The 27,288-nt window shown below is 43.3% G+C and overlaps 2 protein-coding genes across 3 annotated transcripts in view; one reads left to right on the forward strand and one right to left on the reverse strand.

Annotated features, from left to right (window-relative positions):
- The window catches only part of MYO1D (myosin ID), a 304,073-nt gene that overhangs the window by 88,075 nt on the left and 188,710 nt on the right, over positions 1–27,288 (reverse strand). For both annotated transcript variants that reach the window (XM_031468289.2, XM_064495922.1), the window contains exon 20: positions 25,041–25,154. In XM_031468289.2, the coding sequence (XP_031324149.2) occupies positions 25,041–25,154 (114 nt within the window). The remainder of the gene's footprint in view (positions 1–25,040; positions 25,155–27,288) is intronic.
- LOC116157751 (small ribosomal subunit protein eS24-like) lies at positions 16,058–16,519 on the forward strand. The gene is given in 2 exon segments (XM_064494894.1): positions 16,058–16,104; positions 16,106–16,519. Coding segments are annotated over 2 exon segments (384 nt in total). The 3' UTR covers positions 16,443–16,519.

Raw genomic sequence — 27,288 nt, forward strand, 5'->3', positions numbered from 1 at the left:
GAAGTCATTGCACAAGCCTGTGTAGATCTTGGGCTCTCCAAGGCCCTAGGTAAGAGGATGTATCAGTACTCCTGCCACTTAGATGTGCCCCATTCAGATAATTTTCTATGATTAAATTAAATATACCATTTTCATTAAAAAACATTTTATGTCTATGATGCTTCACTCTCATTTGATTATTTTATATGCAAAATCCAAAATTGAGTTTATGTAGCACTTCACAGGAGAGCTTGATTAAAGCCTAATAAAATGAGACTTCTAACAGCAGTAACTCTGCTGGCATATCTCGGGAACATTAGTTGCAGGGGTTCTGGGAAAGGGAAGGATTCAGCAGTGAAAGCTGGAACCACCCGGACAGAGGAGCCCTTTCTTGATGCCGTCGGGCCAGAGCACAGGCGCCGTGCCTGCTTCCGCAGCCACCTTCCTGCGGTGTGGGCGTCCCTTCCTGTTCTCCCCTGTTCTGCCCTGTCTGGGTGGCTTCACCCTGCGGAGCACCGAAATTCTTCATGCGTGCTCTCAGGCCTTCGGGTGTGGCCGGGTCTCAGCAGAAAAGAGGGAGGCAGCACCTACTTTCCTCTGCTGCACACATAATGAAAGGTTAAGTCCCTGTGTCACCAGGGCAGGACAAACAGCATCCAGGATGTCTGTTTTGTTCTGGGAGACAGGATGGCAGGTGGGGAAAAGCAGTGCAGTAAGGGACGGCCTGGGTGTGCATCTCAAATCTGTCACGTGAACCTGAGTGAACCATTCCATTTCTTGGGGCATCTGTCTCCTTTTCTGCAAAATCAGGACCCTTACCAGATGCCTTGTCTCCCTCATGAGATGGTGGTAAGGATCAAATAGGAGCAACTCTCTCTGGGGTTTAAAAAGATAAATAAATAAAATCCGTCCGCCTTCCAGGGTTTTTACACTCTAAGATGAGACAGGATTGGTGAAACCTGAAAACCTTCACAGAAGCACCACGCCAAGGGAAGGTATCGTAGGCAAATACATCATTAGGGAAGGGGGATCACATAGGGCAGGGGCCACACACAAATAAGTTCCTCAATAAAAGTGAACCTGCTTATCAAGACTTCCCCCTGCTAGTTGCCTTCTTATTTCTCTTAATCCGTGAGTGAGCTCTACGCTAAGATATATCTAAACCTTCCTCCTCTTTAGTTTTTAAAGATCTGAGCAGGGCAGATACAGTCTCGGATGGTAATCCCTCTCAATTCTCCCAGACCCTCCTCAGGAAGGAGGTTCACACAGTGAACACAACAAGACAAGTAACAAGGTCCGGCAGTCCTGAAGGAGGGGGCTGGTCTGAGGGGTCAGAGCAGATGGACTTAAGTGCAAGAAAGCAGAGAGAACTAGAAAAGGAAATCTCGAATTTGTACTCTCATTTATGAAATAAGTGCAAAACGGACCAGTATTAGGAAGAGAAATGACTCTGAAAAATAAACATGATAAATTAAAAACAACAGAAGCAGTGAGGAACAGAAGAGATACTACAGAAATGAAAGAAATGGTTGAAGAAAAAATTTTCAATGTCAAAAATATTTGAGTCTTCAGATCATAAGGAGTCTGGGGTACCAGCCCAATTTGCTTTCCAGGGAATCATACGGAAACGTAACCCAGAGAAAAGTTTGAATTTAAGTGTTAGAGACTAAATATGTTAATAGATATTTTCTATCTTTTACTATTTTTATAAATAGCAGGGGAGAGAAGAATTAACTGGAAATTAAAGCATACGACCTTACTCACAACAAAATACTCCATACAACTTGATCCATCAGTCAGAGGATTTAAAAAATTCAGGTATAATCTACATGCAATAAATTTAACCGATTTTTAAGTGTTTAGGTGGATGACTTTTGACACTCAACTCAAGACACAGAATATTTCCATCACGCCAGAGTTTCCTCTGATTGTTCTTTTTAAGTCTTAGTTCTACATTTGTAAGTCAAATTGGCTTATTTAGCTTTTGAGAGCTTAAAAAGATTAGCTCATTCCTTAAGACCTAGAAATCCAGAGGTCCACTGTGGTAAGAACAAACGCACAAAACACTGAATTTTCTCCTAACCTTTTCTCTGTTTTCATGAATTGTGCCATTAGGATTATGAAAATTTTACAAATAAAATCATTAATCTTTGAAGGTGACAAATCAGCCAGATGCTATAATGGTGACCTTAAAGGAACTATTTAAACTATTATAACAATAAAATATGGTTTATTCAAGTTACTTGAAATAGGTGGTTTGGAGTTTAAACCATTTTTGTTTGCCCATCTCTTCATCTTATAGTAAGATTCCTTGTGACGGAATTTAACTTTATTTAGATTTCTCTTAATGGACAGATAATCCCTGGTTTCCAATCTCCAGTTCCAAATAATTCAAAATAAATTATGCTGAGGCTGTAAACCCACAGCTGTTGGATGAGACTCAGTCTCACGTTGTAGGACAAGAACCAACACCTAGAATACAGAGTTGCAAACCTGCATCCTTAGGTCTAACCTCGCATGAGCTCAGGGGTGGGGTTAACACTCCCCCAAAGTCCACTGTAACCACAGGTCATCTTGCCTGCTGTCTTTTTTGCTCCATATTCCTCTTTATTTCCCTGTCTGCATCTTTATGACTCTGCATATGTGTGCACAAGCTTTGCCACTGAAACTTGTGGGGCCTCAAAATAGGCCAGGAGCCCTCGAGTTCTTGTTACATTGAAAAGAATTAGTCTTATGAAACGGTGATCAACTCCTAGAAAACCACCAAGGGCTGACCAGGGAGGAGAACGCAGGCCTTGTCACAGTGCCTCCATCTAGTTTTCACTCTGGGGCCTCCTTGGTCCAGACGTACTCCCAGGAGGCAGCTACTCCGTGCCTTCCCGAGTGCGAGGGTCTCTTCTCTTCCGTGGTTAGTGCCGTCTACACACACCTCCGAGGGACTTCATTAACTTGGGGTTTCCCCCCTGATTAGGGATGTGCTTAACACACAAGAGCTGTCATAAAATCGTGCTGGTCACCTCACTTCTTCAGGTTTCGGGTTGTATGCCGATACATACTCTCGGCCTTTTGGATCTGCCACTCTCTTTCAGTTCTTTGGTTTGACTGCAGAGTTACAATATTTATGCTCTTCTGATCTCAATTAAGAAATTGATTCTAGCTGCTCAGCGATGGAGGACATTCTGTTCATCCTGTTTTCCATGCAGAGACGTGGAAGGCAGACGCTCTGACTTTTTGTAGGATGATGCCTGCTGGCTTCATCTCTTGCTTTGTCTCTCTGTCCTCTGTTCATCTGTCTCTCCTGACCTCCCTTCTTCTGTCCCTTTCCCTCTTTCCTTCTCCTTCTCTTCCCCTCTCTCCTTGGTCCAACCAGCTACAAATTAGGGATCTTAACTGTACAGATTCATCAGGGAAATAATGCACAGTTTGGGATAACTAAGAGTTTATCCCTCTATAAACAATCGTCATTTGGAAGCAAAGAAGTGCTTGTGCTCTGAGCCACTGTGTAGGAGGTCTGACCGTCCTGAGGCCGCTTTGTTGGGAGGAACTCGAGCCTCTCAGAGAGGTCAGGTGTTGATCCTCTGATCAGCAGTCCTGGTACGAGTCCTCCCAGCCTCAGTGCCAGACAAATGGGCGTGTGAGGGTCCCAGTGATCCCAACACTCAGCTGCTGAGGAACCCCTAGCCTGTGTGTCTTCCCAACCAAAGCCCTTCAGACTTTGGAGCAAAGGCGAACTGGCCCTGTTGGGCCGTTTCCAAATTCCTGACCCGTGGAATCCATGATCATAATACAGTGGTCGTTTTTTTCACTCCACTAAATCTGGGGTGGTGTGGTACACAGCAATGGTTGACCAGAATAGAAGTTTGGCAGCAGCGAGGTGTCACTGTGACACATCCTAAAACAGCTGGCACTGGCCTTGGGAAGTGGGTGGAAGCCGGAAGAGCCCTGAGGAGCCTGCTGGTGGAATCATGACGGGCTTTAAGGAGGCGGGCACGCGGGCTTGAAGGAAAGCAAGAAAAGTATTATTTCAAATTTGAGGAAAGGAGACCCTTATTACGAAATGGCAGAAAATTTGGCAATGCTGTTGCCTGTGGGAAGGTAGTGAATGGAAGATGCAACTAACAAATTCAGTGATCTAGACGCGGATTTCTAGACAGGATCCTGAAAGTGCCATCTGGCTGCTTCTCACTGTCTATGGAAAAAAGGGAGAAGAGGAGATGATTCTAATAAGAAGATGTTCAGCTTTCATGCAAAATTTAGAGGAAATATGAAGGAGCCTGCACTTGCTGGGTTTGAAAATAAAACTGGAGAAGTCCCAGCTTCTCCAGATGGCAGATGACTCTCAAATTGAGAAATGGATTCAGGGCAATGATCAGATCCAAAGTGGGAATGTGAAATCCCTTGCTAAAGCCTCAGAAAGACCTAAGGCAGTGCTACACAGAAACTTCCAGATAGATGAAAGGCTCTCCAAAGACCTTCAGGGCATGCCTTACAAATTTTCTCTTTTAAACAGTGGGACTCTTCAGAGTCTTAGCGCCTTGTCCCACAGCAGCTCACAAGGAGCCCAAGGTACAGGACAGTTTATTTGCAGAGATTTGTGGGTGTGCTTTTCATGGATTACAAATTGATGCACAGTAAATCCACTAAGACTTCAAAGGAATTGTATCAGGTTGGACTGAAAGGGACAGAAATGTTACAACATCTGCAGAGGTGTCTGGACCCCCAACCTTTGGTGGGCAGGAAGCTGGCTAAGAAGGCTACTTAGCTGCAAGCACAGGTGGCCTGTAACTGTCATGTGCCTCCCATTTCCCATCTCTGGGGACGGCGAGTGTCTACTGGGGTATCCCACCTCTGGGTCACCACTGTATGTTGGGTATGTGGGGCAGATAACTTGTCATTTTAAGGACCCGAGATTCACAGGTCTTCAGGTTGAAGGAATTCTGGCTGAGGAACTATACTTGGATGGACTTACACAATGAGATCCTGGACCTCAACTCTGAACCTGACGACCTACAAGGATGAGGCTTTGGGGCATCTTGGGAATGGGTGAGTGCATTCTGAATGTCAAGAGGAATGAAAATAATTTTTGACCACGGGGTAGACTGTGGAGGCTTTAAAATTTATTCCTAAGTCCTTTGACATTCTGCCCATTGAGAGATGGAGGTCTGTGTCCTCTCTCCTTGAATCTGGGCTGATCGTAGTACTTGCTTTTAGCCAATAAAATGCAACAGAGGTGATTCTGTGTGACTTCCGAGGGTAGGTCATCAAAGGGGATGCAGCTTCTGCCTTGCTCCTTAGGATGTGCATGCTCTGGACAATAAGCCACCTCGTAAGAAGTCTGGCTACCCGGAGGCCACCATGTGTAAGGAAGCCCCCGAAGGGGCGCATAAAGCTCTCCAGTCCTCAGTCCCAGCCAGTCACGTCCCCCCAGCTCAGGGGGAGAGAATGAGCCTTCAGAGGATTCCAGCCCCCAGCCCTGAGTCACCACCAACCTTCTAGCCTTCTCAGCTGAAGCCTCAGATACTGTACAGCAGAGACGAGCCACCTGCTCTGCCTTTTATGAATTCCTAATCTAAAGAAACCAGGACCACAATAAAGAGAAGGTGGTTGTAAGTTTGGGGCAGATAGTTATGTAGCAGTAGTGGCCAGAAAACAGAGAAATTTTAATTATGTAAACAGATCATGGAAAGAATGATACGTTCAGGATAAGAGGAGTCTATTCCTTTATAAACAAATACCACTTTCTTTCTTTCTTTTTTTTTTATTTTTGAGTAAAGGTAAATTTATTTAGAGAGATGCATAGAGTGTAGGCCACTTCAGAAGGCAAGAGAAAGGCCACGAGGTGCAGGGGATGGGTGCTCAGGTTAGAGCAGAAGTAGGTACACACTCTACAGACAGAGTGTGTGCCCCGAAGATGAGGGAGCATAAAGGGCGGCCCAAATATCACTTTCAATAACAGCAAAAATTGTAAAAAAAAAAAAAAAATTTTTATCACATTGTAAGAGCATCTAAGAACACACTATGTTTTAGAACTGTTTTCAGCTTCATGAAACATAATAAAGTTGTTATTTTACTTTCAGAGTAAAATTCAGAGTTGTTATGGTGAACATTATTTAGCAAACATGCTTTGAAACAGATGTGTCTAAAAGCTACTGGTGTTCTTGTGACTATACCCCGGAACCACATGCTCCAAAAATCACACCAGGACGTGTAAAGCACATGACATCTTAATGGTGAAATAAAGCCTTTTATACAAAATACGGGTCATGAGCGGTAACAAGAAACTGTCTTAAAGCCAGTGTAATCGACTTTCGGCACCAGCGGCTAGTTATGAGCCTCGTATTACTGATCGATATTATTCAGGTCAATGAAAACAACCGTGATGAACGGACGAAAGGGCCAAGTTTACATTATTGATTGACAAGGCCTTTCAACTCTTGATTTTTACAGTTTGATAAAAGCAACTCAGCAAAACTCTTTCATAAATTTCCAAAAGCAATCCATCTAACTGCACCGAGTAAGTAACATCTCCACAGTCAACTTCAGTTTCTCCCAAAATGCTCCTCGTCCTGGAAGGGATTAAGGGCACCACCAAGAAAAAAAAATTTACTGCCTGGATAATGTTCTCATCACAAATGAACTTTGTACTTCATGACGTTAAATACAAATTCCTTTAGAGGGAGCTGCACAGGAGCTCAGGCCGGCCACAACCTCCTCTATTAACTTAAATGCACGAATCATTTCCCCCTTTGGTTGCAAGTACCCCGTTTGTGGCATGCAAATCTGGCTTTTTCATATTTAGATTAAATGAGTCAAATTCCTTACTGAAACAGTGGTTAGAACCTATCAGTTCATGGGTGTCAGCCAAATGGCCAATTGTTTTCTTTTTGCTAAAAGTCTCAGACAGGCCGGTTGGAGGTATCTCTGCTAGATTATCTGGCAGTTGGGAGTTCCTGGGTTTGTCTTGCAGCTTGAAATTCAGTAGTTCCAAGAAAAACTGAATTCTAGTTCCAAAAAAGACTGCTCTGAGGAGACAGCTCAAGAAGTCACTTCGACAAGCTTTTAATATCAAGCCATCCAGTGGAACCGAACTCAGCCTCCTCCTAGTCTTCCTGCACTCTCAGTTTTCATGTATTGCAACCATCAGCATGCCTGCCTGCCTGTGAGAGACTGACTCCCTTTTAATTACTGCCTCAGATTTATTGTTGTGGGCCTGGGGAGCGGATAATCAGATTCATCACAAGGGTGCATGAAGCAAGATAAATGGCCCAAGAGGGCACTCCTTTAGAAAGAGCATGCAAAATTTAGTGTGCAAACTCCATCACATCTGTTTTGAGTATTCAGGACTTGTGAAATTTCTCCACTTATATTCTGTTTATCCCCCATGGTTCATTCAGGCTGATGGCTGTCAACCCTGCTTGCATGTTACAGTCACGGGGGACACTCTGCTTTATCTGGTGTTGATGGGCGGGACATCTCCAGTTTTTGACGCCCCCTCCCTCCAAGTGATTCTAATCACACATGACCACTGATTCAGGCAAAACTGTTAGATAACTTCATCCTAGGTAGTCAAATTATTATTTTATAGAGCTAATTGTCTTATTAATTGAGTCAAGTTTTATATAATCCATTTTGAGTTTATTTTTTCTCCATTTAGAAATACCAACTTAATGAAGTTACTTTCCCTGTTTGTCTTTCAATTGAATTTTTTTTTTTAACCTTACAAATGAGCGATCCTCTCGATGCAGAGATCACTCACTCATAATTGTAGGTTTATTTTCCTTAACCTACGTTTGCCAACAAATTGAGTCCACACACACTAGTGGTGCTCCACTTTCGGGATGATGAGTGATTCTGATCACATCCTGGTCATTTTGGGTATTGTGTTATCAGACTCTGGGTCTAATTTAAATCCTCTATTTTAGGAGGCTTCTGCTAAAAATGAATCAATGCTCTACTGCTGGGTGGGAGTGGACATCCACGCCCTACTTGGACTCATTGACTCTGCTTGGTGGGGAGTAGGAAGGGCACGTTGGAGCCACCAGGAGCGGGTGGAAACCTAGGCTGCCCATCCAGCCTCCCCTGGAGGCCCTATGAGAGGGGAAGGGGCACCTCCTTTCCGCTTGGAAGGGGCAGAAGTCCAGGCTCCTCGTGGGGCCTTGGTTGAAGGAAATTTGCAGGCGGGTGAGGGAGGCCTGCAATCCTCCCTGGTGTTTTTCTCGAGAAGTGCGTTTATTGTCAAAAAGGTTTCTGTTTTCTTAGGCTGCCCATTTCCTGGTCCTCTGGCAAGAGAGAGCAAACATTTCTTGTCTGTGCCCACCGGCATTTCTGGGCAGGGGACTTCTCCTGCACACAGTTCGGGATGTACAGAGGCAAAAAGAAATCCCAGGGGGCTCACTGCCATGTCGTTTCTCAAGTCTTAAGGTCCCTAGCTAGTCCACTTTCTCGCCACCTTTCAGGGTCTTCTTAACATTTGTTTTATAATATAATGTCTAGCGTTTTTAGGTGGACTTAGTGAGATGGGGGGGGCGGGGAGAAATGCATCTGTTCTGTCTTGCCCAGTACTGGAAGGTCCAGCTCTCTGTTCCAGATGATGCGTGCAGACAGGTTAGAAGACGCAGCTTTCTCCTTAGGGAGTCTGCAACGCAGCTGGGGAGCCAGGAGGCACACATCGCACGAGGATGCAACATGGGCCTAGTGGGGAGGAGGGCTGCAGGCTCCCCTCTCTTTAAAATACTGACAATTCTCATATGCGAATGTCAAGCTTAAGCCTTTCTTGTAGCGCCTGATGGGGAAAGCTCCGACAAGGGTCCCTGGGGACCGCATACTGGACTCGACCAAAATGAAAGTCATTACCCTGCCTTAACTACTGTCCTTCTCGTTTCGGCCCTATTTCCATTAAGTGCCACCAGTCACGCCATGTCCCAGGCCCCAAGAGCATTTACTGCAGTGGTCTTTATTTCACCAGCCTCTTCCCAGGTCAGTCCATACTTTTTAACGCTGTCGGGGAGGGTCAGCTCCCTAAAAAACCAACCTCATCATGCCACTCCAAATCTGTCGCCCTGCGTTGCCAAAAACATTCATTCACACATCCCTTTAAGAATCTGAAAAAAAGCCACAGGTACACTGTACAGAAAAAAAAAGGAAAAAGAAAAAAAAAAAGCACAAGTGTTTGCATACACTTATGAAGCCTTGAAAGGCTTCCTTGTCTGGGAAACCATCTCCACTCCACTCCCTGCTCTCTCAGCAGTTCCCGCTGCTCTTTGTTTCAAGATTTAAGAAGCCGTACTGGGGTGGTTTCTGTATATGTCTGCCTCACCCACTGAACAGCTGGCAGAGGCTCTGTCTTGTTCACCTTTACCCCCAGGCCCCGGCCTAGTGCCACAGCAGGCAGCAGGTGATCACAACTCATAGAATGCGCGGAGGACAATGAGGGTAAAGGTGCAGGTGAGGCCGGAGGGTTCTCTCTACTCAGGACGCTCTGACGGGTCCCCTGCGTTCCTCTCTATCAAAGCCACCAGCCCCAGCATGGCCTTAAAAGCCCCGTTCTCCTGGTCATTCCCCCTCGCCTCACCTGCTCTCATGGTTTCAGCTACCACACGTTCCCGGCTTCCAAATCTATGTCCCTGTTCTGAATTGTTCTCGAGACAGTTAACTGTCTACGGGGCCTCTCCGTTTTTCCTTCCCCAGGCTCCTTAAATGAGTGCAGGTAGGACTGAGTTCACGTTCACACTCTGCTACGACGTCGCTGCTTCCCCCGCGACATCTCCCATCTTGGTGAGTAACCAGCAGGCCCACCTTGTCCAGGGAAGAAGCCTGCTGGGGGTCTAGACCCTATTTTCTCAGTGCCTGCAGCCTCTTATTTTGACCACTTAAACAGCTCTTGAATCCAGCTCCCTTAACCCCTCTTAACCGTCCTGGCTTGAGTCCAAGCCCTTGTAACTTCTCCACAGGATCAGAGCCGCAGCCTCTCCACTGCCTTCCCCGTCACCAATCTCGCCCCTCCGACTCATCCGTCAGCACCCATTTACTGAGCACCTGTGGTCTGGCAGTAACAGGCGCCCACAACCCCCCGTCTCGGCGTCTGTGTTCTACCGGGGAGCTGGGGAGCGCACACAACTGTGTCTTGTGACAGAGGTGACATGTCTATGAGGAAGAACCAAGGAGCAGTATAAAGGCACAGAGAGGGAAGGATAGATCCTTCTGGACAATCCCTTGGAGGTTATTCTGGGCAGAGACCTGAATGGAGCGAGGGAGCCATGCGGTTATCTGGGAGAAGGAAGAAGGAAAAGCGAGAGGGAAGAATGAACAGTGAGGACACCGAGGGTGGCCCTCTCCCCACCCCTCTGGTTTCTACAGGCACAGGACCGCCAGCCCACAGGGGGTTAAGAGCAGCTGACAATTACTGAGCGTTTTACTACGTGACCAGAACTAGGCTAAGGACGTCACACGTGTGACTTCAGGTTAATTTACATGCATCTGCTTTCAGGCTTCAAGGCTCCACTGAGGGGGGCGCTGTCGTTACAACGGGGCGTAAATTCAACAACTACCCATATGCTTCCACGCATCTGAACACCTGTGCTAGTCAGACCCACTGGGATGTGGTTCTTCCTTTTGTCCTTTACCATTTACAGTGTGATGGTCTTGAAATGCAATGGGAGGTATTTTGTCTTACAACTCAACAAGCTTTGTGAAATGGGAAGGCGTGGAGGAGCAGGGAGCAAGGGTAGACATGGGAGGCGGCTTCCTAAGGAGCCAAGTGACTGTTCCAGGCCCAGAAGCCAAAGAAGTAATTTCGCAAAGTCAGGAGAGAGAATCCTGAACTTGCCCACTTCACTCACCCTGCGAGATCTGCCTCCATCCCTGGCACATCGTAAAGATGTCTGTATTTAGATAGGATTCCAGTGAAATAAAATCTGTTTCTTTACGTCAGTTATATCAGAAAATCAGACTCTCCCTGTAGTGTGCCAGAGCTTCATGATAATTCAGTGCAGAGAAAGTCTGCCCTGAACCTCAACCATTAATAAAGGAACAGGCCCATTTACTTAATACCTATGAGTTCAGGACCAACGTAGGTTGCCTCCCAGTGACGTGGGGAGGGCCAAGTGAGACGACGTACGGCGATGTCCATTAAGAGGGATGGAAGTCAGCAAATATAAAGTGATGATCTTACACTACTCTTGTTGGCGGAAAATCTTCCAATAAGACCATCTGCAAATGTGAAACCACAGTCCGTACCTTAAAGAAGATTTAATTTTTGATATGAATCACAGGATTATGAGGCTTTCTAGGAAACACACACTCTCTCTCTTCCCTGTGTGTCACTGTCCCCTATATACACATGCAATGTGCGTGCACACACACACACACACAGGGGAGAAAAATCTAATGGCAGAATTTAATTTGGGGGCAAGTCCAAATTTCAATATACATCTCCAAGAAACATATAGAACAACAAAAGCGAATAAATGTGGGGAACAGAAGAAGAGTTAGATCAGGGATCTCCTCCCTGGCTGCACACTAGGGAGCTTTAAAACACGCTGATGCCTATCCCCAGAGATTCCATGTTACCGGTCTGGGATGTGGCCAGGGTATCAGAATTCAAAAAAAAACTCCCTAAGCTATTCCAGTGTGCAGTCAAGGCTGAGAACCCCTGAGATAGAAGCTACTAACATTTTTGATTTGGGCTCTAAAAGTGGAAACTAAATGAAATCAAATTCAAATCTCTGACGAATCAGGTTAGCAATGAAAGCATTTTTTTCTGGCCTGAGATTGTAGTACCTTTTCCTACATGTTTCTTCTTGGAAGAGACAGGATTGCAATTAAGAGAGAAACAACTGTGTAAATGGAAGTACAATGTGGCAGCTGTCTTCAGAGATGCTGCCTTTTTTTTTTCCCTCCCCAAAAGGAATAGAGCAAAAGGTTTTTTTTCCTTCTGTATCCTAGTGTCTTGCCCTAGAGAGCCCTTGACATGTGGAACATGGCTAGTACACAGGCTCTAGTCTTTTCAAAAAACTATTATTATTTTTTTAATGGAGACACTGGGGATTGAACCCAGGACCTTGTGCATGCTAAGCAGGCACTCTTACCACTGAGCTAAACCCTGCCCAGACAGGCTCTGGTCTTGATTATGTAGTTTCCTGGGGGATCCCCAAGGTTTGCAAGTCACTTATCCTCAAAAGGTTAAGATAAAATATTCAGAAAGCAATTATCATTATTAAGAAAGACTTACATAAATAAACAAGAGGAATGGGAGAGAGAAAGAAAGAGAGACCATCCTAGGCAGCTAAGCCAGAAGATGTCCAGCCTTCCATCTCACTGGGGCTTTTTGGGCTCTGGTGTCTGAACAATCTGTATGGAAATCCTGCACGAGTGACCAGCCTCTCTGGGAAATGATGTAACGGTTAGAGACAACAGCTTATGGTAAACAGCTCTAAGCAAATCAAGTTATGTCAAAAGTCAGTACTTTGGGGCAGGAGGTAAAGTCCATTTTCTTCAGGACTATCCTTGGAAATTCACTTGATTCTTTGATAAAAATCATACTTAACTTCCTGCACAGGACTCTTAGAAAGATGGAGACACAGTATATTTAAATCACCCAATAAATGCCTGACACTGGGTACGCGACAAATGTCAGTTCTGTTAGTTCTTTCCTCCTCTTAAAATAGGATCTTAGTTAGATGTGCTACTCATCATAAAAGGGAGGCAGTTATAGGAGGTCACCATCAGGGTTGTGACTCTGAGGGCTCCAGGGTCAAAGAGAAGCCTGGCGCCACTCCCTGTGAGCTGTGTGACCTTGGGTGATTACTTGACCTTTCTGAGCAACAGCCCTTGGGAGAGAGGTATTATAATTTGTACCTATGCCGCTGCATGTGCTGGGTGGGCTGGTTCCCTCCTCTGCCTCTCCCACGGTGCTGCGGGCAGACTGTGACGGACTATGCCACTGTTAGTGCCCGGCAAACGCACAGCACATAGTAGGTGTTCAAAAGTGCTGACTGTGTAAAAGCTCTGATGAGACAGCTGTACAGGAGGAAGCTGACTACTGCCTCAGGTTAGTGGCATCCACTTCTGCAAGTGCAGAGATCTTTTACGTGCATGCCTTCTTTCGGGGCTTTGTTTTAAAAGGATCTCCTTTCTAGCAATCTGACCTCTGGATAAATGAGGTGGTCTTGGACTAATTTGCTTACACGTTAATTTTACAAAGGCTTTGTGGTTCTTTAACAAGAAAGCTTTTCAAAGGAGTCATTCGTTGGCTCTAACGACTATTGCTCTCAGACACTGCTTCGATACATCTTTTACATTTGTAATTGCATTTCCAAGTATAGTACTGATGAAAATGGATTCTATCTCCTGCCCCAAAGCACCGACTTCTGACATTGTAAGTTGGTTTGCTTATTTAATACAGCTTAGCGTAAGCGGCAGTCTCTAACCCGTACGACAAAAGGCATTTACTTCTAAACACATGTCAGGAAAACAATCAATAGGAGAGCTCTGAAATTCTGACTTTTTTCTCCTGTTTAAAAAAAGAGAGAGAGAGAGAGAGAACATGGCTAGATGCCACATTTCTTAGAAGTATTTTAAAACCTTGTGGCTCACTCAAATCAAATAATAAAATAATTGAATGTTAAAAGAAATCATAAAGGGAGTGGACTGTTTCATTGCCAAAGCATCAGAGCAAGAAAAGATTCTTGAAAAAATTAAACTGAAACCCTAACATTTGCATCTTTTAAAGAGGAACAGAGGTTTGGCCAAATAGCCAATATTGCTAAGGAACTCTCTTTGTTATAACAGGCAAAAATATAAACATTTGCACAAGATGTTCAAAATAATACAGCTTGCAGGAACTGCTGAGAATTAATTAGGAAGGTGAATTTATTACCTAAATAAATAAATAAACAAACCCGAGTGCCACTCAGTGTCTGGCATTAAGGGGATATACACGTTCCATTAAAGAGGACTAGTAAATATAGTTTAAAGGCTCGAGGGAGGAGTGAGAGAGGGAGGAGAGAGAGAAGGCTGGCGCACACCAGCTCAGGCGGTGCCAGACGTCAGCTGACTGCCTCCACTGAGATTACCATGGAAACACCTTCTCCTGGGACACTGCCAGGAGGGCAGGGGTGCTTTAGAAGTGGTGATGGGGAGCAGAGCCGGTAGCCGATGGATTTTAGCAGGGCTCACCCCTGTAACACTACAAGGACAATCTATCTTCCAAATAAAACGGTATCTTTCTAGCAACTCACGTCAGACAGAGTCATAAAGCATGAAGCCTGACATAATTACAATCCATTTACCTCCACAAAGCAGTCACATCGGTTCAGATAATTGTCTCTTTTCTCTCCCCTGCTTGCTTTGTATCCTCCGTAGAACTAGAGGAGGTGTTTGTGTAAATTAATTGGCTACTCCCTGAGCCATCAAGCCCATACTGATGAAAAGGGACTATATCAAACAGCATTAATGGGCAGATTCAAACATTCTTCAAACCGACCCATCAGGCAAAACCAACACAACTCACCAACAAAAGGGCAAGAGGAGTTCCAGCTGAGGTCAGGTTAAATGTTTCAGTTTATGCGGTCTCGCTGGAAACCAGTGAACAGATTTTATGTTTACGCAAATTAAACTCAGTCTTGGCAACCAGCTCGCGGAGCGCTGGCTGGGGAGAGCCAGTGTCCACGTGCACTCGAATGGCAGAAGCGCAGTGATTCAAGCACCGTGCCTCAGCCATGGGGTGCAATGTTCCCCACTGATTCACAGCGATCTCTAGGATGGCGCTCAGCGTTAAAGAGGCTGTGATCAAAGCTGTGCACACAACGTTGCTAATTGTGTGGGCTACCTCTTGCCTTTGTTCTCCGCATTAAACCCTGGATACCATGAGTCTTCCTGCTTTGCAAAACATTCAGATTCTGACCCCGCCGCTCCCTGTACAAATTTTAACCTTTCTTGACAACCGTATTGGAATGAATGCTTTAATTTGGTATTACCACTTACAAAATAGAGCGTAGAGGGTGACTCGAGGGGGATGACACTAATTTGACAATAACACAGATTCCCGCGGGCTGAAATCCTAACCTAACTATGCAGCATTTGTACACAGAAAGTCACTCTGTGGCTAATACAGGGGTCATGTAACGTGAACGTTTCATTCTCAGCTTGCTGTGCACAATTATCTGACCACACCATTTGTGAGAATATTCTTAAAAACCTATCATGGTTTTCTACTTTTATCTTTCCTGTGAAAAATGACTGGCATCATTGTTAAATGATACATTGACTGAATAATTTTTGCCAATGGAAGGGAAAAAATGTGTTAAATGTATCTTTTAATTATATTTTGCTTAGGTTTCTGTAAAGATCAGTCTTCATCTCCTGAACACAAAGCAACAGACAGTGGGGGAATGATTCTTGTAGTTGAAGACTGAGACCCCCAGGGTGTGTGGAGGTTTTATAGTTTAGAGTAATAGAAAAATACATGATCCCACTACACACCTATTAGAATGGCTAGAATAAAAAAAAAAAACTGGTAATAGCAGATGCTGGTGAGGCTGAGGAGCTCTTGATCACTGCTGGTAGGAATGCAAAATGATACAGTCACTTTGGAAGACAGTCTGGTAGTTCTTACAAAGCCAAACTTAGTCTTACCACGTGAGCTAGAGCTGCACTCAGAGGTATTCACCCAAATTATTTGAAAACTTGTGCCCATACAAAAACCTGCATGTGAAGGTTTGTAGCAGCTTTATGCACAACTGTCAAAAACTGCAAGGAACCAAGACGTTGCAATAGGCAAATGGAGAAACAAACTATGGTACATCCACACAATGAACTATTTTTCAGCAATAAAAAGAAATGAACTACCAAGCCATGAAAACCCGTGTAAGAACCTCAGATACCTATTGCTGAGTGAAAGAAGCCAGACTGGAAAGGCTACATACTGTATAATTCTAATGACAGGATATTCTAGAAGAGGCACAACGAGAGAGACAGTAAAGTGATAAGTGGTTGTCAGAGGTTTGGGGGAGAGAGAGAATATAGAAATATATAAAAAATATCAAGCTCTTCCTTCCTGGCTGCCTGAGGATCCACCATTATGAACGACACAGTAACTATCCGGACCAGGAAGTTCATGACCAACCGAACTTCAGCAGAAATGAATGGTCACTGATGTCCCTCATCCTGGAGAGGCAACAGGACTGAAGATAGAGATTTGGGAAAAGCCAGATAAAATGTACAAGACTACACTAGATGTCATCTTTGCGTTTGGAGCCAGAGCCATTTTGGGGGGGAGCGATGGTGTGATTTACAATTCCTTGGATCATGCAGAGAAAAACAAATCCAAACATAGACCTGCAAGACACGTCCTGGATGAGAAGAAAAAGGCCTCAAGCAAACTGTGGGAGGAACACAAGCACAGAGAGAGCAAAGTCAGGGGGACTGCAAAGGCCGGTGCTGGTGCTGGCAAAAAGGTCGAGTAAAAATTCTGCAGTGACTGTGCAGATTTTTAAAGAGAAGATTAATAAACTGTAAAAACTTGAAAACACAGGATCTAGTCTACCAGCAGTTAGAAATCTAGGGTACACTGAGGGCAACTTAATAATAGCTTGGCTACAGTGAAACATTTTCCAAAGATGAGTCACACCCCAGAGTTAGCTGTATATGTGCCATCTTAGTTGAGATGCAAGGTATAGTCTTAAGTATGTGGAAGTGTGCTACTGAAATAAAATTAACATTGCCTGATTTAACTTCTGGTTTATAGGACATACAGGGACTAGGAGAGTAAGTTAACTGAACCATGAGGAACCAGTTGGACAAATCCAGATGAGACCAGTCCTGGGTCCTTTAAAAACTCAATGTCATACATACCGAGTGTTGGTGAGGATGTAGAGAAACCAGAACTCTCACAGACTGGAGGGAACATAAACTGGAGCATCCACTTTGGAAAACGGTTTGGTAGTTTCTTACAAAGTTAAACAAATGCCATACGGAATAATTCCACTCCCAGATATCCACCCAAGAGAAATGAAAACATATGCCCACGTAAAGTCTTGTATGGGAATGGACATGGCAGTCAAACGTCCATCAACTGGTGAATGGGGAAGTGAAATATGGTAGATCTGTGCAATGGAATATTACTCAGCAATGAAAACAAAAGAACCAATGATGTATGGAACACGGACGAACTTCAGAAACATTATGCTGGGTGAAGGAAGCCAGACACAAAACAGTATCTATTGTATGATTCCATGCATATGAAATTTCTAGAAAAGGTATAATTATAGAGATAGAAAGATAGTCTAGGGCTGAAGTTGGGACTGAGTGCAACTGAGCCTGAGAGAATTTTCTGGGGTGCTGGAAATGTTCTGAAACTAGAAATATATGATGTTTGTACAACTGCATAAATTTACTAAAAATAACTAAACTGTACTTTACAATGGGTGGCTTTCTTTTTGTAAGTCCTCTAAACGTATCAGTTTGCTAGGACGGCCATGCAAAGCACCACAGACCGGGTCGCTTTAGCGACAGAAATTTCTCAGTGTTCTGGAGGCTAGAAGCCCGAGATCAAGGTGTCGGCAGGATTGGTTAATTAATAGTAATTAAAACAGTCTTTGGCATGAAGATAGACAATAGACCAAGAGAGCAGAGGAGAGAAACTAGAAAAGACATATGCGCACACTTGACTTACGACAAACGTGGCACTGAAGAGTAATGGGGCCCTCCTCCTTGACTTGTAGACGGCTGTCTTCCACCTGTGTCTTTACGTGGTGGTCCCCCTGCACCTGTCTGTGTCCCAGCTGTCCCTTCTCATACGGACCCCAGTCACAGCGGATTAGAGAGCACCCTAATCTCTCACTTTAACCTAAACCTCTCGTTAAAGATCTTGTCTCCAAATACAGTCACATTCCGAGGTATTGGGGGTTAGGATTTCAACAAATGAACTTTGGGGGAACACAATTAACCCCTAACAGTAAATTATACCTCAAGAATGCTGTTTTAAAAAGTCATTATGCAAAAAAAGTGTGTGTGTAGAGGTACAGTATTGGATTAAAAAAGATGTAACTAAATCCGAAATATAAACCTAGACAGGGTTTTAATAGGTATAAAAGACATTCTTTGAACAATTGAGGATATTTGAATATGAGTTCTCCAACCATAAGGGATAATGATAATGTTTAATATTAAATATTATGAAAATATTAATTTTTTTAGATGTGAAAATGGTATTGTGGTTAGGAAGAATGCCCTAATTCTTAGGAGAATGCACCCAGGAGCATCTTAGTGGTGAAGGGTCATTAGAGATAAAACAAATATGGCAAAAAGTGAACACTTACTGAATCTAGGTGGAGGGCACACGGGTGTTCCCTGTATTGTACTTTCAATTTGTCTGCCCATTTGAAAAATGCTCTAATTAAAAGTCAGAAGAATTGAATTATCAAAGAACTCTGAAGGGGCAGAAAGTTCTCGAGGTAGGAAAGGCACCTAAATGAGAGATTTCTTTTCTTCCTCTCCTTCCTGGCTAACTGAAGTAGAAAATTACATTCTGTTAAAGCTCACACCCAGTTACAGCTTTTTATAAATAAGAAGCAGTTAGTATTTGTACTACACAAAATCTAGAAAAAAAAATCATAGATTTTAGAATTTTTAAAGTTTGGCAGGGAGGAGACCAAGTGTGGCTGCAGCTCACTCAGAATAACAAATGACAAGCAAAGGCCCTTTCTAACAGGAGTAGCAGACTGGTGGCCTGTGGGCTGAACATGGCTTATAGACACGTTTCATTCAGCTTACATGGCGTTAAAACAATCAGGAGATTTTATATATAATACAGACTGCAGCTTTTTCTAGGTGAATCCACAGATGTGCTGTACTGGACTCTGGCGTGGTCACAACGGATGAGAGTGGGGTGGTGGCTGGCCCGCGATGGGTCTGAACTTCATTCGTTTCTGAACCTGACTCCTAAAGGAATCTGACTTTTTGGCAAAGAAAATGGGTAAACAGCAAGCTGTCCCTTCTGCTGGGCTTTGCTTTACCACCGTCCTCAGCTCTATTTCCCTTCACATGGATACAGCGAATGAGAACATTATATTGGCGGTGTATGTGTGTGGGGGGTGAAACTGAAGAGAGGGGATTTGGAAATGATAATTTTAGAGTTCATAAAATCTTCGCCCAACAATAATTAAAACAGTCTTTGGCACAAAGATAGACAACAGACCAAGAGAACAGAGGAGAGAAACTAGAAAAGACATAGGGACACACCTGACTTACGACAAACGTGGTGCTGTAGAGCAGTGGGGAAAAGACGGTCTTTTCAGTAAACGGTGCTAGGCCGATCATTTATCCGTATTGGGGAAAAATAAACCCTGGGCGGCCGCCTTGCATAAACACAAAAATCAATTCTAGGTGGATTGTGAGATGTCGGTGTGGGAGGCACAGCAATAAAGCTTAGAGAACGTAACAGACGAGGATGTCTTCACCATCGTGGGGTAGGGAATGATTCCCCAAACAAAAACAAAAAAGCATCGACCTTAAAGGAAGAAAAACCTGATAAATGAAACCACATTAGCATGAAAAATGTTGTTCACAGACACTGCTGAAAGAACCAAAAGGCAAGTCACAGAGTTGGAGAAGATATTGGCAACACAGGTAACTGCCAATGGGCATGTATGCAGAATATAAAAAGAACTCTAGGAAATCAATTTTTTAAAAAGTCAGCCCAATAGAAGAATGGCAAGAGACATCCAAATGACCAATAAACACACAAAAGGTGCTCCACCTAATTGGTAATGAGGGAAATACAGATAAAACCCACAATGTGTACCCATCCACGGATGAATGGATAAAGGTGTGGTATACACACACGATGGAATGTTATTCAGCTGTGAGAAAGAAAGAAATCCTGCCATTTGCAACAACTTGGATGAATCCTGAGGGTGTGCTAAGTGAAGTAAGTCAGAAAGAGAAAGACAAATACTGTACAATATTATTTACATGTAGAATCTCAAAAAAGGTAAACTCAGAGAAATAGAGTGGAGTGGTGGTTGTAGGGGCTGGGGGAGAATGCGGGAAATGGTGAGATGCTGGTTAAAAGGTACAAATTCCCAGATATAAGATGAGTATGTTCTTGGGATCTGTTATACAGCACGGTGATTACAGCTAATAATTCTGTATTATATACTTAAAAGTTGCTGTGTGATCAGATTTTACATGGTCTCACCCCTAAAAATTTGTAATTATGTGATGTGGTGGAGGTGGCATCTAATGTTAAAGGTGTAATCATACTGCAATAGATAAATGCATCAAATTGACACATTGTACACCTTAAACATACACAATGTTATATGTCACTTATATTTCAATAAGACTAGGGGAAAAAAACCCCCACAATGTGTAACTACCACACACCTACCAGAATAGCTAAAATTCAAGACTGTCCTGGAGCAACAGGAACTTCCCAGTGTTGTTGGTGGGGGTGTAAACCAGTATTACTGCTTTGGAAAACTGGAATTATCTACTAAAACTGCACAGCAGTTTCACTCCTGGGTATTTGTCCCACAAAATGTATGCATACAAACACCAAAAGATACGCACAAGAACGATTTTTAAAATCTTAAATATCCATCAACACAGGAATGGATAAATGAAACATCCATTCCTTCTGGTATATACCTGGTATATACTCATAAGGAAATACTATACAGCAATGAAAATGAGAGAACCAGAATTACACAAAATAATATGGAAGCTCTTGTGAACATAATGTTGAAAGATGTTAGCCACTACGCATAAAAATAGATTAAAAATAGTTTCACTGTACAGCACAGGGAACTATGTTCAATATCTTGTAATAACCTTTAATGGAAAAGAATATGAAAATGAATATGCATGACTGGGACATTGTGCTGTACACCAGAAATGGACACATGGTAACTGACTGTACTTCAATTAAAAATAAATAAGTAAATATTTTAAAATATCCAAAAAAAAAAAAATTGCAGCATCAGCCGAGTTCTTATCCACGGTGGGCATCAGTTTAGCTCCTGCTTGACAAAGTCTGGGATCTTGGCAAGTGGAATGCGGGTAGGTGGAAAGAGTCCAAGGACCCAAGGATGCTGCATGAACGTGGACTTTTTGAAGCACCGCTCTCCCACTGACTTCCTTCTCACTGGGAAAACCTAATCACCCACCCCAGTATTCAGTATGATCTGTGACCAAGGTCCAAACGTGACTTGGGCCTAAGGACAACACTCAAAAACTGTAGAAGGGGACTGACCATTTTTACCCAAAATGAACTGTAGTAATTATCCCACGCTATGCCAGGAAAAGTCAGGAAAGACTGCACATTGATTTGCAACTGCCTGACGAGGAGCTGAAGCTCCAATTTGGATCATGCAGAACTGGTTGCTATGGTGAGGCCTCATCAGAGACACTGTGTTCAATATGTCTCTGCAGGATCAAACTTGAATGGCTTGTTGTTGGGTTGGCTGATTTAGACCTCAGCCTGGCCCATGTTGTCTGGCAAGAAAAGTGATTGTTAGTAAGAAAACACATAAAGAGAGATAAAGACCAAAAAGAATGGCAGAAACTTAGACCATCCAAGCACCATGTTGCTGAGGGAGTCACAGAATAACGTGGTTCCTCAGAGCTGCCTTTAAACTGAAGAGTTTCCTGGGTGTCTGTGAGATACCTTTCCCTTACTACCATGTGCATCTTAAAAAAAAATTTTTTTTTATTAATAAAGAAAATTTATTTTTATTTTTTTTTGAAGTATAGTCAGTTTACAATGTTGTGTCAATTTCTGGTGTACAGCATAATGTCTCAGTCATACATACACATACATGTGCATCCTTAATTAAAAACAAAATATTACTTGAGATAGTATTTGGTCCTGTTGGGGCCCAGGGCAGGCCTCAAAATATGCCTCAATGGCACACTGATCATTTTGAATTCAAGATACTTAAAAAACAGCCAATGCAAGAGGGACACTTTGACCCCCCTCTCTGTCTCCCTGAAATCAGGAAAGAAACCTCCCATGTGAAAGGTGTTCTCCCTGCACTGGGAGGTGGCAGGCAGTCACTATCGCCAGAGATGGGGAACCCAGGGCTGAGAAGCCTGTGTGGATAAACCTTGTTACCTCTTTACTGCCCAAGGCCAAACGTTGCTTAAACTCCTTATAATTAAGCACCCAAACCTAAGTTTCTTTGTCCTGTCAGATCTTCCCAAACTCATTGTTTCTTTCTACAAAAAGACATAAAAGCTACCTGCTTTAGGTCATTCTCTGAGCATCATTTTACGATCTTCCGCACACACAAAATCGAACTGGGTTTCCTCCTGTTAACGCGTCTTGTGTCAATTGTACTACTGGTCCAGCCACAAGAACTCAAGAGGGACAGAGAGAAACTCCCCCTCCCCGATAGGCACAATCCGTTCCCTGGAGCCAGAGAAGCCCAGGGAATTCAAACAGGGGCCTAAGCAGGAGGAGAAACGAGACATGTGGGGATCCTCAGCTATGTGTGTTTATTGATCACTCTTTATTTCTGAAAACGTTCTAATCTGATTCTGAAACACAGTGGTCCCAGAGTTCTTCTCCTCCCTGGAATAATTGATAACCTCATGGAACTGAAGGGAAATTGGAGCTCATTCGCACATTAAGAGAGAAGGGAAAATGGAGGCCCATAAAGACAAGAGATTTCCTTTTCATTCCGTTTCCTGCAATGATCCTCCTTTTCCCCACCATTTAAGTGTGGGTGCTCTTGAATCATCTGCCCGCTTCTCCCGCCAGACTCATAATTTCAGCCTTCAATTATGTGCGCATCTGCTCTTAAAGTTTTATCTTACGGGCTGAATCCTTCCCCCTCTTTACAGTACCAGACTTCCCGTTATCCGTGGAGGGTACATGTAACAAACTGCATCAACACCTGAAACTCGACGTGGTTAAAACTGAAATCATTCTCCTTCTTCCCCCAGCTGCCGGGTTCTTCCTCTCGGTTATTATTAGCCGTATCGTTTTCAAAGGTTCCTTGTCTTGAACGATGTTTGTGATTTCAAAATATTTCATACAAAAAGTGTGGAGAATAAAATAACAAGTATTCATGTCCCCATTAGCCAGACTTAATATTGGGTCATACTGGCCTCAGACTGAACATTTTTACAGACACGGCCGCAAGTCCCCCTGCCCCATTCAATCTGCTGCCTCCTAAGAGGTGACTCTCTCCTTAAAGCAGGCCCTGAGACAAAGATTGACGAGCATCAGAACTGATCTGAGAGGTGCAGGGACACCAGCAAGGGCGTGAGGAGGTGGCTCAGGGAAAGGAAGGCACCTCGAAGGGCCCATTATTAAGCAACTACCCCAGGGGGCAGCTGCAGCTTATTCCTACAGAAAAGCTCCAGCAAATGGTGTAAAACACACCTCAGAATGATGGTGGCCGATGAGGGGTGGAGTTGGAGTGTTTATACCCCCACACCCACTCGTCATTTGGGTGGCTGGGGGGTGGTAGGTGGGGGTCTCCCGCGAGCACAGAGGGCTCTGGCAGCCTTTTGACAAAGAAAGGGAGCCTTCTGACAAAGACACTGGCTGCTGGAAGTTAGGCTGGTGTGCACCAGGACGGGAAGGGAAGGCAGAGCACTGATGTGTGACACGGTGCACCCATCCTACTGGCCTGGTTTTACCTTTATGCCAATTGTTAGACATGGTTCACTTCTGCATTACAGGACACAACTGATAACATTGATGATGATGATGATGACAACGGTGACGATAAACATACACCAGCCAACACGGAAAAGGAAGGTAGTTTGGGAAAATAACTTCAGTTGAAAGACCTGTTTAACTATTTATGGAATTCATATTGTGTGCTTGATTGATCTCCCTTTAACAGAAAGTAAGGAAAAGGACTCAGACACACTCTTTTAGACTTTGACAAAACTTGATTTTTCTCCCTTATCCTCCTTCATCGCCTGCTTCGAGACTGCAGGGTTATTAGGCTTAAACTCTGATTGATATAGAAGATCACACGTCTTTGTTAAGAAGGCTACATGCGATCAAGAATGTCTCAGAACGTCATTTTCTTCTTAGCTGCCACCCATCAGCCTTTCTGCTGAACGGGAGTGGAGTGTGTCTGCGTATGTGTGCGGGGCGGGGACTACGTGGTGGAGACGGATCCCAACCTCCTCACAGGGTGACGAGCCTGCAGAGATGTTCTAAATTATTTAGCAAAGCCAGGAATAGTTTGCCTTCGATGTACCTCACAACCAACAGGACTCCTGATTTAACAAGATAAGAGTACAAAACAGTATGTTTCCAGTTCCCTTTTGCAGAGGCCAAAAGGATTTAAAATAATTTTAAATGATACTCTTCATAGTTCCTATTATTGGACAAACACAGACCTCCCTCTTTAAGGACTAGCAGGAAGAGAAAAATCCCCTGACACGTAAGAGCCAGTCGTCCAGGAGGGTCTTTCTGAAGAATCAGAGCAGGTGCTTGTAAAGCAGACCCCATAAAGCAGGAAAAAAAATTAAAAAAAAATCTATGGAGATTCGAGGAAACACCCACCAAATTTCATATTTCAAATAAGGAATGATTACAGAACTTGAAAACCCCACAGAGAAAGGGAACACCTAAGTGGGTTTAGATTAGAGGTAAACCATATTGGTGAAAAGTCTGGAAGCAAGCCTCCATTCTACATTTAAAAGAGAGATAATGTTTTCAGAAAGCAATTCTCGACTGTTTTTCTACCTGATACCAGTTCCACATAAAAACAAGCCTTATGAAAATAAATCAGAAAATATGTCTCGTGTCACAACATTTAAGCAGTGAGTAGGATTAGGAATAAAGAAAAGTCACGTAGAACTCAGAGTCCTATACTTTAAAAAAAAAAAGGCTTTGTTGTTCCATTGGAGGCTCTGGATCCTCCTTCTAGAAAACAGTACTTTTGTATGAAACATGCAATTGGGATAGAATTTCAGGAATTCAAGGGCTTCCTAAAGCCCCGACGGTTCTAGGGATCAGTCTGTTGACCCACTAGGGGTCCATGAACGCCAGGCTGAGAACCCCTCATTCAGAGAGAAGCAGAGGCACTTACATTGTACAGAGGGATGGTCTTCATCACTTTGTAATGCTTAGTGGGATCCATTTTATACAGGTGACGATCAGTGACAAAAATTGCTCGATCTTCCACCTTACTAAATCGATTCACCTGTAAGAAAACGAAACAGTAAACCATATTATTGCATCAAGAAGTAAATCAAACCGTCTGTCAGGAAAACATCTGGGGCAGAGGTGGCTGGCTGTGGAGCCAGGCTATTGGATGCAACAGGGAGCTAGAAAGAGTAGATGTTTCCAGATTTGTGGAATGTTACAATGAAAATTGCACAATTTTACAATTTAACAGGGGAAAAAAACCAAGAAAGTTGAAAAGGATTAAACAGAATTAAAGGACTAAAAACATATAACCCAGACATTATAAAGAAAGTGAAAAGGCAACCCACAGAAGAGGAGAAAATTCATGCAAATCATATATCTGAAAAGGGATTTTTATCTAAAACATATGAAGAGTAGAATGTATGTTAAACCTGGAGTATATAACTCAATAATAAAAAGACAAAATTTTTTTTAAATGGGTAAAGAATTTGAAGAGACATTTCTCCAGAGGAAGATACACAAACGGCTATAAAGAAACACTGAAAAGATGCTTGATTTCATTAGCCATCAGGAAAATGTAAATCAGAACCGCAGTGAGATACCACTTCGCACCCACTAGGGTGACAATAATTAACAAAGACAGATAGTAACACACGTTGGCCAGGATGTAGAGCAATTGGAACCCTCATCTCTACTGGTGGGGATCTAACGTGATGCAGTGGCTTCGGAAAACAGTCTGGCAGCTCCTTGAACGGTTAAACATAGAATTACCACATGGCTCAGAAACTCCACTCCTAAGCATATACCCAAGGGAACTGGAAATACATCCACACGGAAATCTGCGCCTGAATGTTCACAGCAGCCTTAATCGTAACAGCTAAGAAGCAGAAACAACCCAAATGTGCACCAACTGATGAATGAACAAATAAAACGTGATCTATCCATACAATGGAATATAATTCAGCAATAAAAAGAACGCAGCGTTGAGACAGGCTACAACACGGATGAACCCTGAGAAGACCATGCCAAGAAAAAGCAGCCAGGCACAAAGGACCATATGTTGTATGACTCCATTTACATGAAATGGCCAGAACAAGCAAATCTATAGAAACAGAGCACAGATTAGTGGTTTCTTGGGGCTGGGGGAGATACGAGGTTTGGGGGACTGTTAGCTAAGAGGGTGTGTGGGGTTTGTTTTTGGGTTAATGAAAATGTTCAACAATTGATTGTGGTGATGGATATACAACTCTTAACTATAAGAAAAAGCCACTACATTGTATACTTTAAAATGAGAAATTGTATGTTAAGTGAATTTTATCTCAATAAAGCTGTTAAAAACAAAGTTATCTCTATTTGAAACAATTCATTCTGTCCCTTTCCTCATGCACTGGGCAGGTGTATTTCAGATTAAATTTCCTGAAGTATGTCGTTAAATCTACATGTTCCACATGACATCTACTTGCACCAAATGACGTAAGTCAGACAGAGAAAGACAAACACTGTGTGATATCACTTATATGTAGAATCTAAAATAAGACAACCAACTAGTGAATCTAACAGAAAAGAAGCAGGCCCAGATATAGAGAACAAACTAATGGTTACCAGTGGGGAAAGGAAGTGGGGAGGCGCTATGCAAGGGTGGAGGTTACGAAGCACAAACGATCAGGTATAAAATAAGCTACAAGGATATACTGTACAACATGGGGGATAGAGCCAATCTTTTATAGTAACTATAAATGGACTATAACCTTTAAAAATTGTGAATCACTATAATGTACACCTGTAACATACATAATTAAAAAAGACCCCATGTTTGAAAGTGGGTAGTGCCTTCCTATTGCCTATAGAATAAATAATTGTCTGATCATCACTTCTGCTCATTAAAAAGAATGCACCATGCGAGAAGGCAGTAAGTGCCCCACGTGGAACGGATTCAAGCAGAGGCTAAGTGGACATGTGATGTAGGTGTGGTAGAACAGGCAGTCGGAGGGTTTCCAAGGCCCCCTGCCACTCAGATTCCACCGTTCTTTTACCTGCCTTTCAAGAGTTCTCCTATCTGCCACTAGTCTTCTTATTTAACTTGATTTCTTCAAGGACCCTGGCTCCCTTCTGACAGCTTTCCTTTCTCTTAAATGTTTATGATTTTCTCCTCCCTTTTCCTCTTAAAAAATTTTTTTTTTACTTTAAAA

The sequence above is a fragment of the Camelus dromedarius genome, chromosome 16, assembly GCF_036321535.1.
Source record: "Camelus dromedarius isolate mCamDro1 chromosome 16, mCamDro1.pat, whole genome shotgun sequence".
Taxonomy (NCBI): domain Eukaryota; kingdom Metazoa; phylum Chordata; class Mammalia; order Artiodactyla; family Camelidae; genus Camelus; species Camelus dromedarius.